At 47.8% G+C, this 13,620-nt stretch overlaps 1 protein-coding gene across 1 annotated transcript in view; it reads right to left on the reverse strand.

The window, feature by feature from the left end:
* The window catches only part of LOC147614778 (eukaryotic translation initiation factor 3 subunit B-like), a 46,296-nt gene extending 33,125 nt beyond the window's left edge, over positions 1–13,171 (reverse strand). The window contains exon 1 of the mRNA XM_086780123.1: positions 12,925–13,171. Within this exon, the coding sequence (XP_086636249.1) occupies positions 12,925–13,076 (152 nt within the window). The 5' untranslated portion in view covers positions 13,077–13,171. The remainder of the gene's footprint in view (positions 1–12,924) is intronic.
* Between the last annotated feature and the right edge of the window lie 449 nt (positions 13,172–13,620).

Below are 13,620 nucleotides of genomic sequence, written 5' to 3' on the forward strand. Positions count from 1 at the left end.
CGTGATCGATCTTGGTTCGAAACTCGAATCCAGCAAACAAATGAACGAACAAACAAGCAAGGGGGTGCATGCCTGACTCACCTCCCAACCATGACAGCCGTGGGCAAGTCCACAGTCTTGGCTGTCCCCACCGAGCCACGAGCTAAGCTAACTCGGTTGACGTACCGACCAATCTCCTCCTCGCGACGTCCCATACCGCCACGAAGCTGCCCTCGCGGGCCTCGAGACTGCTGCCGGCCTCGGCTGCATAAAGCAAGTGCACGTCTGCACTAGATCCAGGCTCCAAGACCATAGAGCTCTCACAAACTCGCGAGACTCTATAATACAATAACTAACCTTGGCCACCCTTTTATAGGCTCTTGGCCGGTCGTCGGGCGTCCACACTTGGCCGCCCGCCCATCCATACTTGGGTGCCCGCCCGTTAGTGTATCCCTAACTCAGCTCGTCAATTAGCCTGCCTAGTTCCAAGCTTCCCCAAGCCTCGAAACTAGTCTTGCATGCGTGTAGCACACGGTAGATACGCACTGTGCACATGACAAAGGGGGTGCAGGCCCGACTCACCTCCCAACCATGACAGCCGTGGGCGAGCCCACAATCTTGGCTGTCCCCACCAAGCCACGAGCTAAGCTAACTAGGTTGACGTACCGACCAATCTCCTCCTCACGACGTCCCATACCGCCACGAAGCTGCCCTCGCGGGCCTCGAGATTGCTGCCGGCCTCGACTGCATAAAGCAGGTGCACGTCTGCACTAGATCCACGCTCCAAGACCATAGAGCTCTCACAAACTCGCGAGACTCTATATCCCAATAACTAACCTTGGCCACCCTTTTATAGGCTCTTGGCCGGTCATCGGGCGTCCACACTTGGGTGCCCGCCCGTTAGTATATCCCTAACTCAGCTCGTCAATTAGCCTGCCTAGCTCCAAGCTTCCCCAAGCCTCGAAACTAGTCTTGCGTGCGTGTAGCACACGGTAGATACACACTGTGCACATGACATGCAATCTCTCACTTACAAGGTTCTCCCTCTCTCTCTCTCTCTCTCTCTCTCTCTCTCTCTCTCTCTCTCTCTCTCTCTCTCTCTCATGTGTTTCCACTTTCCCTTCTTCCGCTGCACATTCTATCATGGTATCAGAGCGCCGGTGATTTTCAGCCTTGGATGCTCCCTCCTCTACCTCTTCATATCTGCGTTTTTCCGCCCATGGACAGATCTGTGTTTTTGTGTTCATGCATTGAAGCTTGCGTGTCTTCAAGGGCTGATTGATACCCATTCAGTGGGCTGCAGTTTCCTCTCTTCAGGGCGTCAGTTTGCAGCTTCTTGGCAGCCTGACAAGGGTGTTTTTTCTGGACAGCATACCTGTCCTTCTTGGCGGCACCTTCCAGGGGTACTCATGCATTTTTTTTTCAGGTCTGGACAGCAACATAGCTGTCCCAAACAGGCTGCGTTTTTGGCCTGTTTGGGCTTGCTTTCCCGACCCTGATCTTGGAGCTCTCTGGGCTCCCTTTTGCCTATCCTCCCTGATTGTTCTCTGCAGCAGTTCTTGATTTGAGGCTTCAGAGTTTCCATATTCAGCCCCTTTTACCTCTGCGTTTTCAGATTTGCAGCCATGGTTGTTGCGTTTTTCTAAACCGATTTTGCTGGTAACTCTACCTTCACTTGAGCTTCATCTGTTGTACCCGAAGGTACCTTCTCTTCAGCGTTTTTCCTCATAGGAGATGTGGACACTGGTTGGCCTGAATTTTCATTGTTCGGGTTTGTAGCCCTTGTTTGGCTGTGTTTTCTTCTCCAATGGACACAGATCACTTGCAGAGGGGGTTTCTTGTTTGGATTGTGGCTTTGGAGGCAGTTTGGTACTTGAGGAGGATTCTGAATTTTAGATTTCAGTCAGCGTTTTGCTGATTTTGGAGCATCTCTACCTGTGTTTTGTTCCTGGCCTACACGATTTCCCGGTTTCTACATGTTCCTTGCCTTCTACTGGCGGTGGAGTGCTTTTTTTGCTGGATAGCAGTCTTTTGGCTGCGTTTTGCTTCCCACAGGAGTTTTCTTCACTTAGGAGGGGGCCCTTCTCCAGCTACTTCACTTGAGGATCAGTTTCGGGAGCTGTGTTGTATCTGTGGAGACTTTCTTCCTTGATAGGAGTTTACAGTTATTTGGAGGAGAGCAGTGGCCTTTTTAGAGATCCTGAGCAAAGTTTATTTTGTACGAGCTTGTGTTCTTTGCAATATTTGCAGAACAAGGAGGGTGTTTTGCACTTTTGCGGTGTGATCCTTTCACATGGATCCTTTATCTGTTGCTGATTCTTGGGATCTGGTTCTACTTCTAGAATAGTCTTCTGCTATCTGTGAAGCTTTTGAGGACTTTGTTGCCACTGCAGTTTATATTCCTACTTCCTTTCCTCACTGTGAGGAGTCTATCTCTTCATCTCTTTGTGATGCTTCTAAGGATGCCCCTCCCCCTGCCACTTGTAATATGCGGAAGCTTCGGAGAAGGATCGGTACTTCAAAACTCAGAAATCAGCACTCTTTTCGCGACGGAATTAACGCACAAAACTGAAAGACTATGTGCAGAAAATAGAGAGAGAAGGGGGAGATGGAGAAGGACACAGTATTGGGTCCCAATTACCCTCTGTAGGGCCCCCACCACGGATGGTGTATTTGCTTTATTAGAATGATGTAAATCTGAAACAAATACAAAGTACTTGACCTTTTCTTGGCTGGAAAACCTGCCCTTGACCTTCAGTCCTTCACCCCTTAGCTTTAGCAAACCCTTGGCTGTCCTGGCCCTTGAATGCTTGAGGCTCTTGGTGAATTGTGAGATGGAATCAATGAATTATGGGCTGGGCTTTTATACCCTTCACTGCATCCAGTCGGCTGTCTTTATGAAGTCCCACGACTGAGTCTGATTAAATAAATGCTTTCACACCTATTTTACTACTGTCCAGCCTGCGCATACCTTCTGGACAGCTATCTGACTGCTGGGCACCTTGCGTAGAGGTGTGGGACTGCCCCCCACACCTGGCCGACTGGCTGGGTAGGGCTTCTAGCCCTGTCGGCTGCCTGTCCAGCAGCCCTAGGGCTGGCTGACAGCCCCTCCAGCCCAAGCCATGGCTGGTGGGCACAATGTGGGCCCTCCTGGCCCCTTGGGGGTGGTTCTATACCTCCCCCATGCCCACACTAAGAGTGCAAATGCAAGCTCTTCTATCCTGGGGTAGCCCTATGGGCTGGCCCCTATCTCTACATGCAAACCTACATGCCTACAGAGGCCTGGCATCCAGTTGCAAACCAGATACACAGATCATCTGACATCATTCCAGAGGGAGACTCACAGCGCGGACTGGCACTGCTCCATGTGCAGGACAATGCACACCTGACCTTGGACTCATGTGCAGGACAATGCACACCTGACCTCGGACGACTGAGATGGATCCCTGGCTGACTCGTCCCGGACTGGGCTCACATGGGACCAGTTCACCATCCCAGGTCCTGCACCTTCTGTACAGAATGTCTACGTGGCATCCAAGTGCGGGATGCACGTGACATCCCCTTCTGCTTAACTTGACGGAAGCTGCATAGCCTCCAAATAATCCGTCAATAAAGCCGGATAGTCTTCGAAAAATTCTTTGTCGAGCCATACCGCTTCATGAGTTCCTCGGTCCTGAAACTTCGTGAGGAACTGTCGTAGTCTTCGGCCTGAGCCATGCTTGAAACGGTGCAGAAGGATCTGTTCTGGAACCATTACTTCGGCTTCATCAATGATGTCTGGTTCCGCTTCGTCTTTGACCTCTAAAGGGGGTGGACCTGCATATGGCTTCAACCAACTGACATGAAATACATCGTGCATAGTCCAACTCGGAGGTAGCTTTAACTGCATAGACACCTCATTAATCTTTTTCCGGATGGGGAATGGTCCGAAGCTCCTGAAAGACAACTTTGGGCATCGCTTGCCCACTTGCTTTAATCTTTGCTTCATAATCCGAAGATATACCCAATCTCCTTCCGAAAACTTCATGTCCCTTCGGTCTTTATTGGCCTGTCGAGTGTAGGCCTCTTGCGCTTTAGCCAATCTGTCTTTAACAGACTCTAGAATCTCCTGGTAAGACTCCGTCACTCTGTTCGCCTCCGGTACTGAAGACGAGGTCCTGGTTAACAACGACTGGAAAGGCCTTCCAAACGCTGCCTCATATGGAGTCCTGCCAATAGCTGAAGAAAAAGAGTCATTCAGAACAGCTTGAACTAAAGGCAAAAACGATTCCCACTTACCTTGCTGATCGTGGACATAACACTTCAGCACATCAAAGGCCAACTGGTTGTATATCTCTGTCTGGCCATCTGTCTGTGGGTGGAATGCACTGGAAAAATTCAACTTAGTACCAAAATTATCAAACAATGCCCTCCAAAAATGACTGGTAAACTTGGCATCCAAAAATGACTGGTAAACTTGGCATCTCGGTCTGACACTATGGTCCTAGGAATCCCACCAATCGGGTACCAATGCCGAATGAATAGCTGGGCAACATCCTCGGCGGTCACATTGGCCCTGCAAGGAATAAGCATCACAAATTTGCTGAACCTGTCAACAATAGTCAAACACTGTGTATTACGCTTACTCGGACTGGGAGGCAGATTTGTGACAAAGTCCATCGAAATGTCTTGGAAAGGACCCTCAGGAATTGGCAAAGGCTGTAACAACCCTATCTTCTTTCCACGAGGAGCTTTCACCTTTTGACAAATGTCACAGCGTTGTACATAAGTAAACACATCACGCCTCATCTTTGGCCAATAGTATTGCCGTTCTAACTTCTCCAGAGTCGAATTCATGCCCCTATGACCACCTGTAATGGCGTCATGGGCATCATGGAGAAGAGCTGCCCGGAATGATTTCATGACACACAGTCGGCCTTTGTAGTAAAGCCAACCATCGCGTATCAGAAAATGGCATGGTCCTGTGGCATCCAATGCCTGTTCCCACTGTGTACCGAATTCCTCGGAATCCGCGTACGTGTGCTTCATGTCTTCTAGTCCTGTACCAACAAGGTCCAGTCTAGTGGTCTGAATCGCAGATACTTGTCCCTTCCTGCTCAAAGCATCGGCCACTGGATTGGCCTTTCCTGGAAGGTACTCAATCATGCCACCAAACTGCTGGAATATCTGACTCCAGCGGTGCTGTCGATCACTCCACTGTGCACTGGGCATCGTCTGAATCCAGCGCAATGCCTGATGGTCAGTGCGAACCTCGAAGTCACGGCCATACAAGAAATGTTTCCAATGTTTCAAGGCCTGAATGACTGCTAGGAGTTCACGATCGTAGACTGAGTAATTCTTTTCGGCGGGCAGTAACTTACGAGACATGTAAGCTACTGGATGACCATTCTGTTGCAATACACCGCCAATTGCGATGTTACTCGCATCGGTGATCACCTGAAATGGTTCGTCCCACGAGGCAAGGGCTAGACAAGGCGCTTCTGACAAAGCCACCTTGAGGTTCTGGAATGCTTCCAACGCTCGTGGAGTCATTCGAATCTTTTGCCTCCTTGTTTTCACTCCCTTTAGCAGATCGGTGAGGTCTGCCGAGAGATCAGAAAACTTGTCAATGTGGGTGGAATATGCCTGGCATATACCCACAAATGATCTAATGTCATAAGCAGTCTGAGGTACTTCCCAGTTAACAATCTCGGCCACTTTAGCCGGATCAAGTCGAATGCCTTCGGCACTGATTATATATCCCAAGTAATGCACCTGGAACAGATAAAATTCTGACTTCTTTTCATTGACATAGAGCTCGTTGCTTTCCAGCAACCTAAGGACTTTCTCCACATCAATGTCATGCTGCTCAACTGTAGCTGAAAATATGAGTATGTCGTCCAAAAATATGAACACACACACTCCAATCAACTCCCGGAAAATACGCATCATCATGCGGTTAAATGTAGCTGGGGCGTTCGTCAAACCAAATGGCATGACCACAAATTCATAGTGGGCCCGTTCTGTACGGAAAGCCGTCTTGGGGATGTCCCCCTCAACAATCCGAACCTGGTGGTACCCACTCTTTAAATCCAATTTAGAGAACACCTTAGCTCCATTCAGCCTCTCGAGAATATAGTCAATTCGAGGCATCGGGAATCTGCTCTTGATAGTCAGCTTGTTGAGTGCACGATAATCGACACACAACCGAGAAGACCCATCTTTCTTCTTGACAAATAAGATCGGTGCTGCAAATGGCGACACGCTGGGGCGGATGAAGCCAGCTTGCAACAATTCTTGGAGTTGGCGGTCCAACTCCGATTCCATTGCCTTAGAAAGGCGATACGGAAACTTGCTCGGGGGTTCCGAGCCTGGGAGGAGGTCAATCTTGTGATCCTCCGGTCTGGACGGGGGAAGCTGGGGAGGGAGACTGTCCCGAAGAAAAATCTTCTGGAACTTTTCATGGAGAACCGAGTACTTCTCGGAAGCACTGGCCACCGTCTGGGCTGTCTGGACGTAAATCATCGCACACTGTGCGCCTTTCCGGACTGCTCGCTTAGCCTGCAAGTGGCTTATGAGCGGAAAATTTGGAATACCTGGCTCACACTTAATGGTCACAGGGGTGTTTGACACATTCCGATCAATCTGGAACGTGTGCTTGTCCCACTTGACATCAGGGAGAAACTTGTGAAACCACTGGATCCCCAAAATTATGTCTGCTCCTACAAGAGGGGCAACCATAAAGTCACGCACAAACTCTATGCCCTGAATGACTAACTTAGCACCTAGAGCTTCATACTTGACGCTCGTTGTCATACCTGTGCTAAATCCCTCAACTTGTTTGTCCACCGGAGTCAGCTCGAAACGGGCACGCCTAGCTGCCTCTTCCGTGATCACATCCTCCGTACTGCCGCTGTCAAACAAGACAACGACTCTCTGGCCACCTATGTAGCCAAAGGACTTGAGCAATTCGTTGCGCTCATACTCCTGGTCATGGGCGCCCTTCTGCTTATCTTCGAGCTCCCGGCTAATAATTGCTCCAACTGAAGCACCGGGGGTTGAAGAACTAGGGGTAGCCACTGGGGTCTGTGTGGGAGCTGTGCTCACCACGGAAGCTGTGGAGGCGGCGGCGGGCTTTGGAGGCTTCTTCGGACAATCCCGAGAAGTATGTCCTTTTGTGTGACAAAAGTAACATCTACCCTCCTTCCTGTACTGAGCAAGCTCCTCAGCACTCAACTTGCCACCTGTCTTGCCTGCCTCCGCTTTCTGGTCTGGAGTAAGCTTAGACGCATTGTTCAAGTTCTTGGAGCCAGAGGCTCCCGGGCTCTGTCCTGGGGAAGACCCCGTCTGGTTCTGGCTTTTGCCCCCCGAGGCGTTAGCCTTAGGAGAAGCCGGCTGGGAAGTCTTGGGCTTGCCACCATTGTGTTTCATTTCTGCACTCTGCGCAAGCGAGAGTGCGTCCTCAAAGGTGGCTGGTCTAAACATACGCACCTCCCATTGGATTTGCGTGTCCAGGCCATACAAAAACTGCCCTTTCTTGTCCGCATCAGATAAGCCTAATTGTAGACACAAGGTCGAAATTCTATTGGCAAACTGAAGGACTGGTTGCGCGTTCTGACGCGCTCCCCTGAACTCGTCTTCGAGTCGCTCAAGGTAGTGGGGCGGTAAAAACCGCTGCTTAAGGTCACGGACGAACTCGTCCCACCCATAAGCTGCCATACCTGATCTGGTGTGGGCATGAGCCCACTGAGTCCACCAAGGAATGGCCTCACCTTCCAAATACCAACTGGCTAAGATCACTTTGTCAATATCTGTTTTCCTAACTGCGGCAAAGTAAGCTTCAAATTGATGTAACCATGAATACAGAGTAGTGGGATCGAGTTTACCATTATACTTACTGAAGTTCATTTTCTCGGGAAAATGATTCGAGGGCGCCGCCGGTGTCAATCTGGCGTCCAAAGCTCGGAGGTAACGCTCGTGTTCCACTCGTCGCATGGCTTCGTCTTCTCGTTGTCGAATCTCCAATGCCCGTATCTGCATCTCAAGCAAGGAGCTTGACTGCTGCTGTGACCCCTCGAGAGGGTCCCTGTGACGAGGATCTGGTATCTGAGGTACGGAAGGAGAGGGAGGAGGAGATGGAAAACGCGACGCTGGAGAGCGAGAACGCTCCTCCAGAGCCAAAATCCGTGCCTTCTGCTCATCCAACTTGGTTGTCTGGTCTGCGATTGCTCGCATCATCTGCTGGAACATGTCTTGTACACTCAAGCCGGGTGCCCTAGCTGGGCTGCCTGGTGCACTCTGGTCCCATGGTTCTGGTTCTCTCTCGTCGCCAAAGCTCGCCATAGCGGGAATCTGCAATTCCTTTCCGGAACGCAATCTGACCATCCACTATCTGTGTGGGAGACTTCCGGAGGCTTCCGGAGGCTAAAAACCAACCGTCCTTCGAGGGACAGGAGTCACTCCGAAAGGGGTAGTCCACCGGCGTCTAAAAACCAACCACACGAGCGAAAAATTTTCTGGTTTTCTTTGCTGAATCTTCGTCCTTGAAGTAGGCTCTGATACCACTGTAATATGCGGAAGCTTCGGAGAAGGATCGGTACTTCAAAACTCAGAAATCAGCACTCTTTTCGCGACGGAATTAACGCACAAAACTGAAAGACTATGTGCAGAAAATAGAGAGAGAAGGGGGAGATGGAGAAGGACACAGTATTGGGTCCCAATTACCCTCTGTAGGGCCCCCACCACGGATGGTGTATTTGCTTTATTAGAATGATGTAAATCTGAAACAAATACAAAGTACTTGACCTTTTCTTGGCTGGAAAACCTGCCCTTGACCTTCAGTCCTTCACCCCTTAGCTTTAGCAAACCCTTGGCTGTCCTGGCCCTTGAATGCTTGAGGCTCTTGGTGAATTGTGAGATGGAATCAATGAATTATGGGCTGGGCTTTTATACCCTTCACTGCATCCAGTCGGCTGTCTTTATGAAGTCCCACGACTGAGTCTGATTAAATAAATGCTTTCACACCTATTTTACTACTGTCCAGCCTGCGCATACCTTCTGGACAGCTATCTGACTGCTGGGCACCTTGCGTAGAGGTGTGGGACTGCCCCCCACACCTGGCCGACTGGCTGGGTAGGGCTTCTAGCCCTGTCGGCTGCCTGTCCAGCAGCCCTAGGGCTGGCTGACAGCCCCTCCAGCCCAAGCCATGGCTGGTGGGCACAATGTGGGCCCTCCTGGCCCCTTGGGGGTGGTTCTATACCTCCCCCATGCCCACACTAAGAGTGCAAATGCAAGCTCTTCTATCCTGGGGTAGCCCTATGGGCTGGCCCCTATCTCTACATGCAAACCTACATGCCTACAGAGGCCTGGCATCCAGTTGCAAACCAGATACACAGATCATCTGACATCATTCCAGAGGGAGACTCACAGCGCGGACTGGCACTGCTCCATGTGCAGGACAATGCACACCTGACCTTGGACTCATGTGCAGGACAATGCACACCTGACCTCGGACGACTGAGATGGATCCCTGGCTGACTCGTCCCGGACTGGGCTCACATGGGACCAGTTCACCATCCCAGGTCCTGCACCTTCTGTACAGAATGTCTACGTGGCATCCAAGTGCGGGATGCACGTGACACCACTTCTGCAGGCTTCTTGTTTTGGAGGATGCTTTTTTGGACCCAATGGGATGCTTTGGATTTGTGGTTGCTAACCGTGCCTGGGGCATAGTGGTACTTCCAGAGTTTTTTGGATTTGGATCAAAATCAGGTTGGACTTATATCAGTCCGACGATATCTTTTTTCAGAGGGGGATGTGGAGTCCTTTCATCTTGTGATGCCCACCTCAGTGGCGTGTACTTATGTACAGCATTGGGCAACTCATGTTATGGAGTTTGAGCAAATGGACCCCATCTTTTCTACAGTCTTTCCATCTTGCGATGGCGACCTTTTCAAAGGATGCTTTTATACAGCATTTGGCTACTCTTGGTACAGAGTTGAAGCAGATTGACTCTTTCTTTTGAGGGTTCCAAAAGAGGAGCAATTTGCTTCTCCCATGATTGATTATCTACAAGATTTGATCTTGGTTAGTTATGAGGTTTTTCATACCTTCTCCAGACTAGATACACAACATTCGACTTCGGGGAGTGTTCTTACACTTGGGTTTGGAACCATTATTTGGAGCAACACCTCGTAACCTACATGGTTGTTTTCTTCCAGAGGAGCGGTGTACCTGGCACCTTGTTTTGTTGCTTTTTAGCTGAGTTGCTGAGGAGATTGCTTGTGGAGCTTTCTTGGTACCTGTTTCTGCAGTCTTTCATCTTTGATCGAGGACGGCGTCTCTGGCTTCTTGGAGTTTGCTCAGCATCCGGTGCTGAGAGGGGGTGTTAGATATCATCCCCTACTTGCTGGCTTCCTATTTGGTGTCCTATTTTAGCCTCTAGGGCTGACCATGTTAGTCTGAGGGGTTGGTCACCCCTCATGTATTTTACCCATATTTATTCCCCATTTATGGTCCTGGGTATTTTTCCCAGTCGTGGAGATATTTATCACCAGTCGACTGCCTTCATGTAGAGGTATATATAGCCGGCATGCCTCCCTCATATTTCATTGCTTGCCTAGCTTGTCTAGCTGCAGTCCCTCACTTACGAGGTTCTCCCCTCTTGCTCGGGACATGTATTCCTTTTGGTGATGATATTGAGAGCAGGTTCTCACCTGTGTTCTCTCTCTCTCTCTCTCTCTCTCTCTCTCTCTCTCTCTCTCTCCCGTGTTTCCACTTTCCCTTCTTCCGCTGCACATTCTATCAATATTGAAGGGCTGACCATGTTTAGGTTGAAGGGTCCTAGTTTTTTTGCCGACACATTATATTTTGATGACACTTACATTGAGCCTCATGACATGCTTGCTTGTCCTAAAGAGAGGGTGTTGTCCCAACTAATGTAATATATATATACCTAGATGAACCCAGGAACATGCCCAAATTCACCTTTTAGGAACGTGCATGTTATATACTCTTGGTAGTCAACCCACAAGATTATATAACTATCAACTCCATTATGCATAGTATGGACTAGACATAGTAGTTAGGAAACGCGTTTCCTACAGGGAAGGAAACGTGGAAGCGTTTCTGAAACATTTCCTTGTAGGAAACGCGTTTTTTTCAAGCAAATTTTTCGACTTTTTTTTTGCCCCAAATCTAACGTTGAAAATCTGTGCGACTCTTTTGATAAAGTTTTTTCTGGTTTCCGTGTGCCGCTTTCCCTCATCAAGGCTGATTTATTTTGTATTGTTTATGGGCATTGGGCCATAACTGTGGATTCATCATGATTCATGTAACATGAACACTTCAAACTTATAAGTTTTAACCTACGTAGTGTCATGTATGGGTTTTTTTTTTTTGTGCCATGGAATGATGGATGATTGGATCATGGATCATCGATAGTGCACCATGGTCTTTGAATCATGATCATTTGACATTGATGATGGATGATTATATGGTTTTTGTTATTTGTGATTCAAAGATTGTAGGCTTCAAATTGATGTTTCCATGTATTCTATGCATTTAGTGTTATTTTTACATATTTTATACAGTATATATTAGAAATTTTGTACATGCAAAAACCTATAGGTGGGAAACTTTGGGCTGATTTTACGAAACCCGTTTGAAACACATTTGAAAGTTTTAGGAAACCCGTTTCAAACAACCCCCTGACTACTATGGGACTAGATACTACGACATCCCCACTAACGTCCTCAGTGCCCAATAGTGGGTGTCAAACTCTGTATCAAGATATGCTCTCACACACACACACACCACACACACACGAGCATATATTCACACAAAGGCTTCGTACTGAGTTTCTGTCAAACCTCCGAAGGTACAGGGCAGACTCAGCCATAATGAAACCTAGCACTAATGTAAGCTGTGTCTCTTCAAACTTTCGATTTTATGGAAGATTTGAAATCTCGTTCAAAAAAGCTACTATGTGAAGGACATAATTAGAGCTTAGTGTAATAAAAACCTAGCTCTACATTTTGACTTTTTATTTTGGCTCAAGACCAAAAAGGATGATGTATAGTTAAAAAGGAGGAGATATACCGAAGTTATGAACTTTGAAGATGCCACTTGTTGGGTAGATTTCTTCTTGTACGCCTTGTTTGTATCCTTAGGGGACTCTCTGATTCGTCAAGCAATTGGAATCCCTATGGGTACTAATTGTGCTGCGTTCTATGTAAACTTCTATCTTTTCATGTATGACCTTGAATTTATCAAACTTTTAATTGCCTCTTAACACTTGTTCTATTATTTTTCAGAAATTATGTCAAGTGAGGCGTTAAATAGATAATATATTCTTTCCTGACATTCAAGATTTAAGTGAAGTTCACCCACGTGAACCTCGCGAGCGTGATCTCACATCAGGCATGCCAAGCAGCCCAGGGTACCAACAGGAAAAGGAGATTCCATAATCGGGAGGATACATAGGTTAGAAAAAAATAGTGGTGCTATTTTGACCCGTTTTTGTGCCCGACCACCTAGCAACTCCGTTACAATGCCGAGTTCGGCTCTTGTAGCGCCTACTTCAGCCCTCGTCCAGTGCCCTCACACCATAAGTTGCCATGAAGAGGGGCATCCAGGAGATTCCTTAACGGGGAAATTACATAGGCTACGTGAGTAGACAATAAATGGTGCACCAAGCAACAGCTATCTGAGCGCATACGAGAAGCAACAACGGAAAACCTGGTTTTTATGCTGAAACCCTAAAAATCAACAGCACTCCCCTAAGGCAAAAGCAGGTTTCAAATAATAGTAGCTTTGATTCTGCAGAGACCCTAAAAAGAAACAGAACTATCTACAGGAGATCAAATATTTCGATTAGACGCAGCTTGAAGCTGCTGACAAAGGCAGACAGATTACACAGAAACATAAAGAAATCCGAAAGAATGGCAATGTAAGGAGGCGGCTTACCTTTTGATGCCGAAATTTTCACCGGGGGGCAAGACGATGTCGTCGAGGTTAATTTTGGAGAAGTCGATGTTAAGTTGGATGCGATCCTCTTGAGGCTCGGCGGGCGGGGGAAGGCGATGAGGCGCCTGCGGCAGATCTGCAACCTCCGCCATGGAAGCTCGGAGGGAAGGAGACTACCTCAGAAGAAACCCTAGCTTCTGCAGAGACTCTCGCTGGGAGTGAGAAAAGAGGATTTTAGGGCAAATTTTGACTGATACCAATAAAAATGTTTTATATACATCAGTTATTTTTTTCCCACCAAGGCAATTGCTTTTTTTTTTATACATCAGTTATTTTTTTCCCACCTAAAAGGCAATTGCTATTTTCCAGCACTTATTTTTTTCCTAAAAAGAAATCTCTTTTTTTTCCATGGTGACTTTCAATTTGATTTTTTTCCCTTTTACTCATTCTTAATATATATGCATACAAGTGGCGTGTATTTCGATAACAATCCTTACATCAACTATATATATATATATATATATATATATTCATGCATGTGTGTGTGTGTGTGTGTGTGTGTGAAGTGTCATCCTCCATTGATACCCTAATGTGCTTTTATCAGTGCGACTTGATCTAAGACACATCTGCAGAGTTGCTACTCTACCCCCATTTTACAGCGTTGGTCTGTTGCTACCACCAGACATCATGCTTCTT

This window comes from Cibotium barometz, chromosome 41 (genome assembly GCF_041138505.1).
Source record: "Cibotium barometz isolate CiBa-2024 chromosome 41, ASM4113850v1, whole genome shotgun sequence".
NCBI classification, from domain to species: domain Eukaryota; kingdom Viridiplantae; phylum Streptophyta; class Polypodiopsida; order Cyatheales; family Cibotiaceae; genus Cibotium; species Cibotium barometz.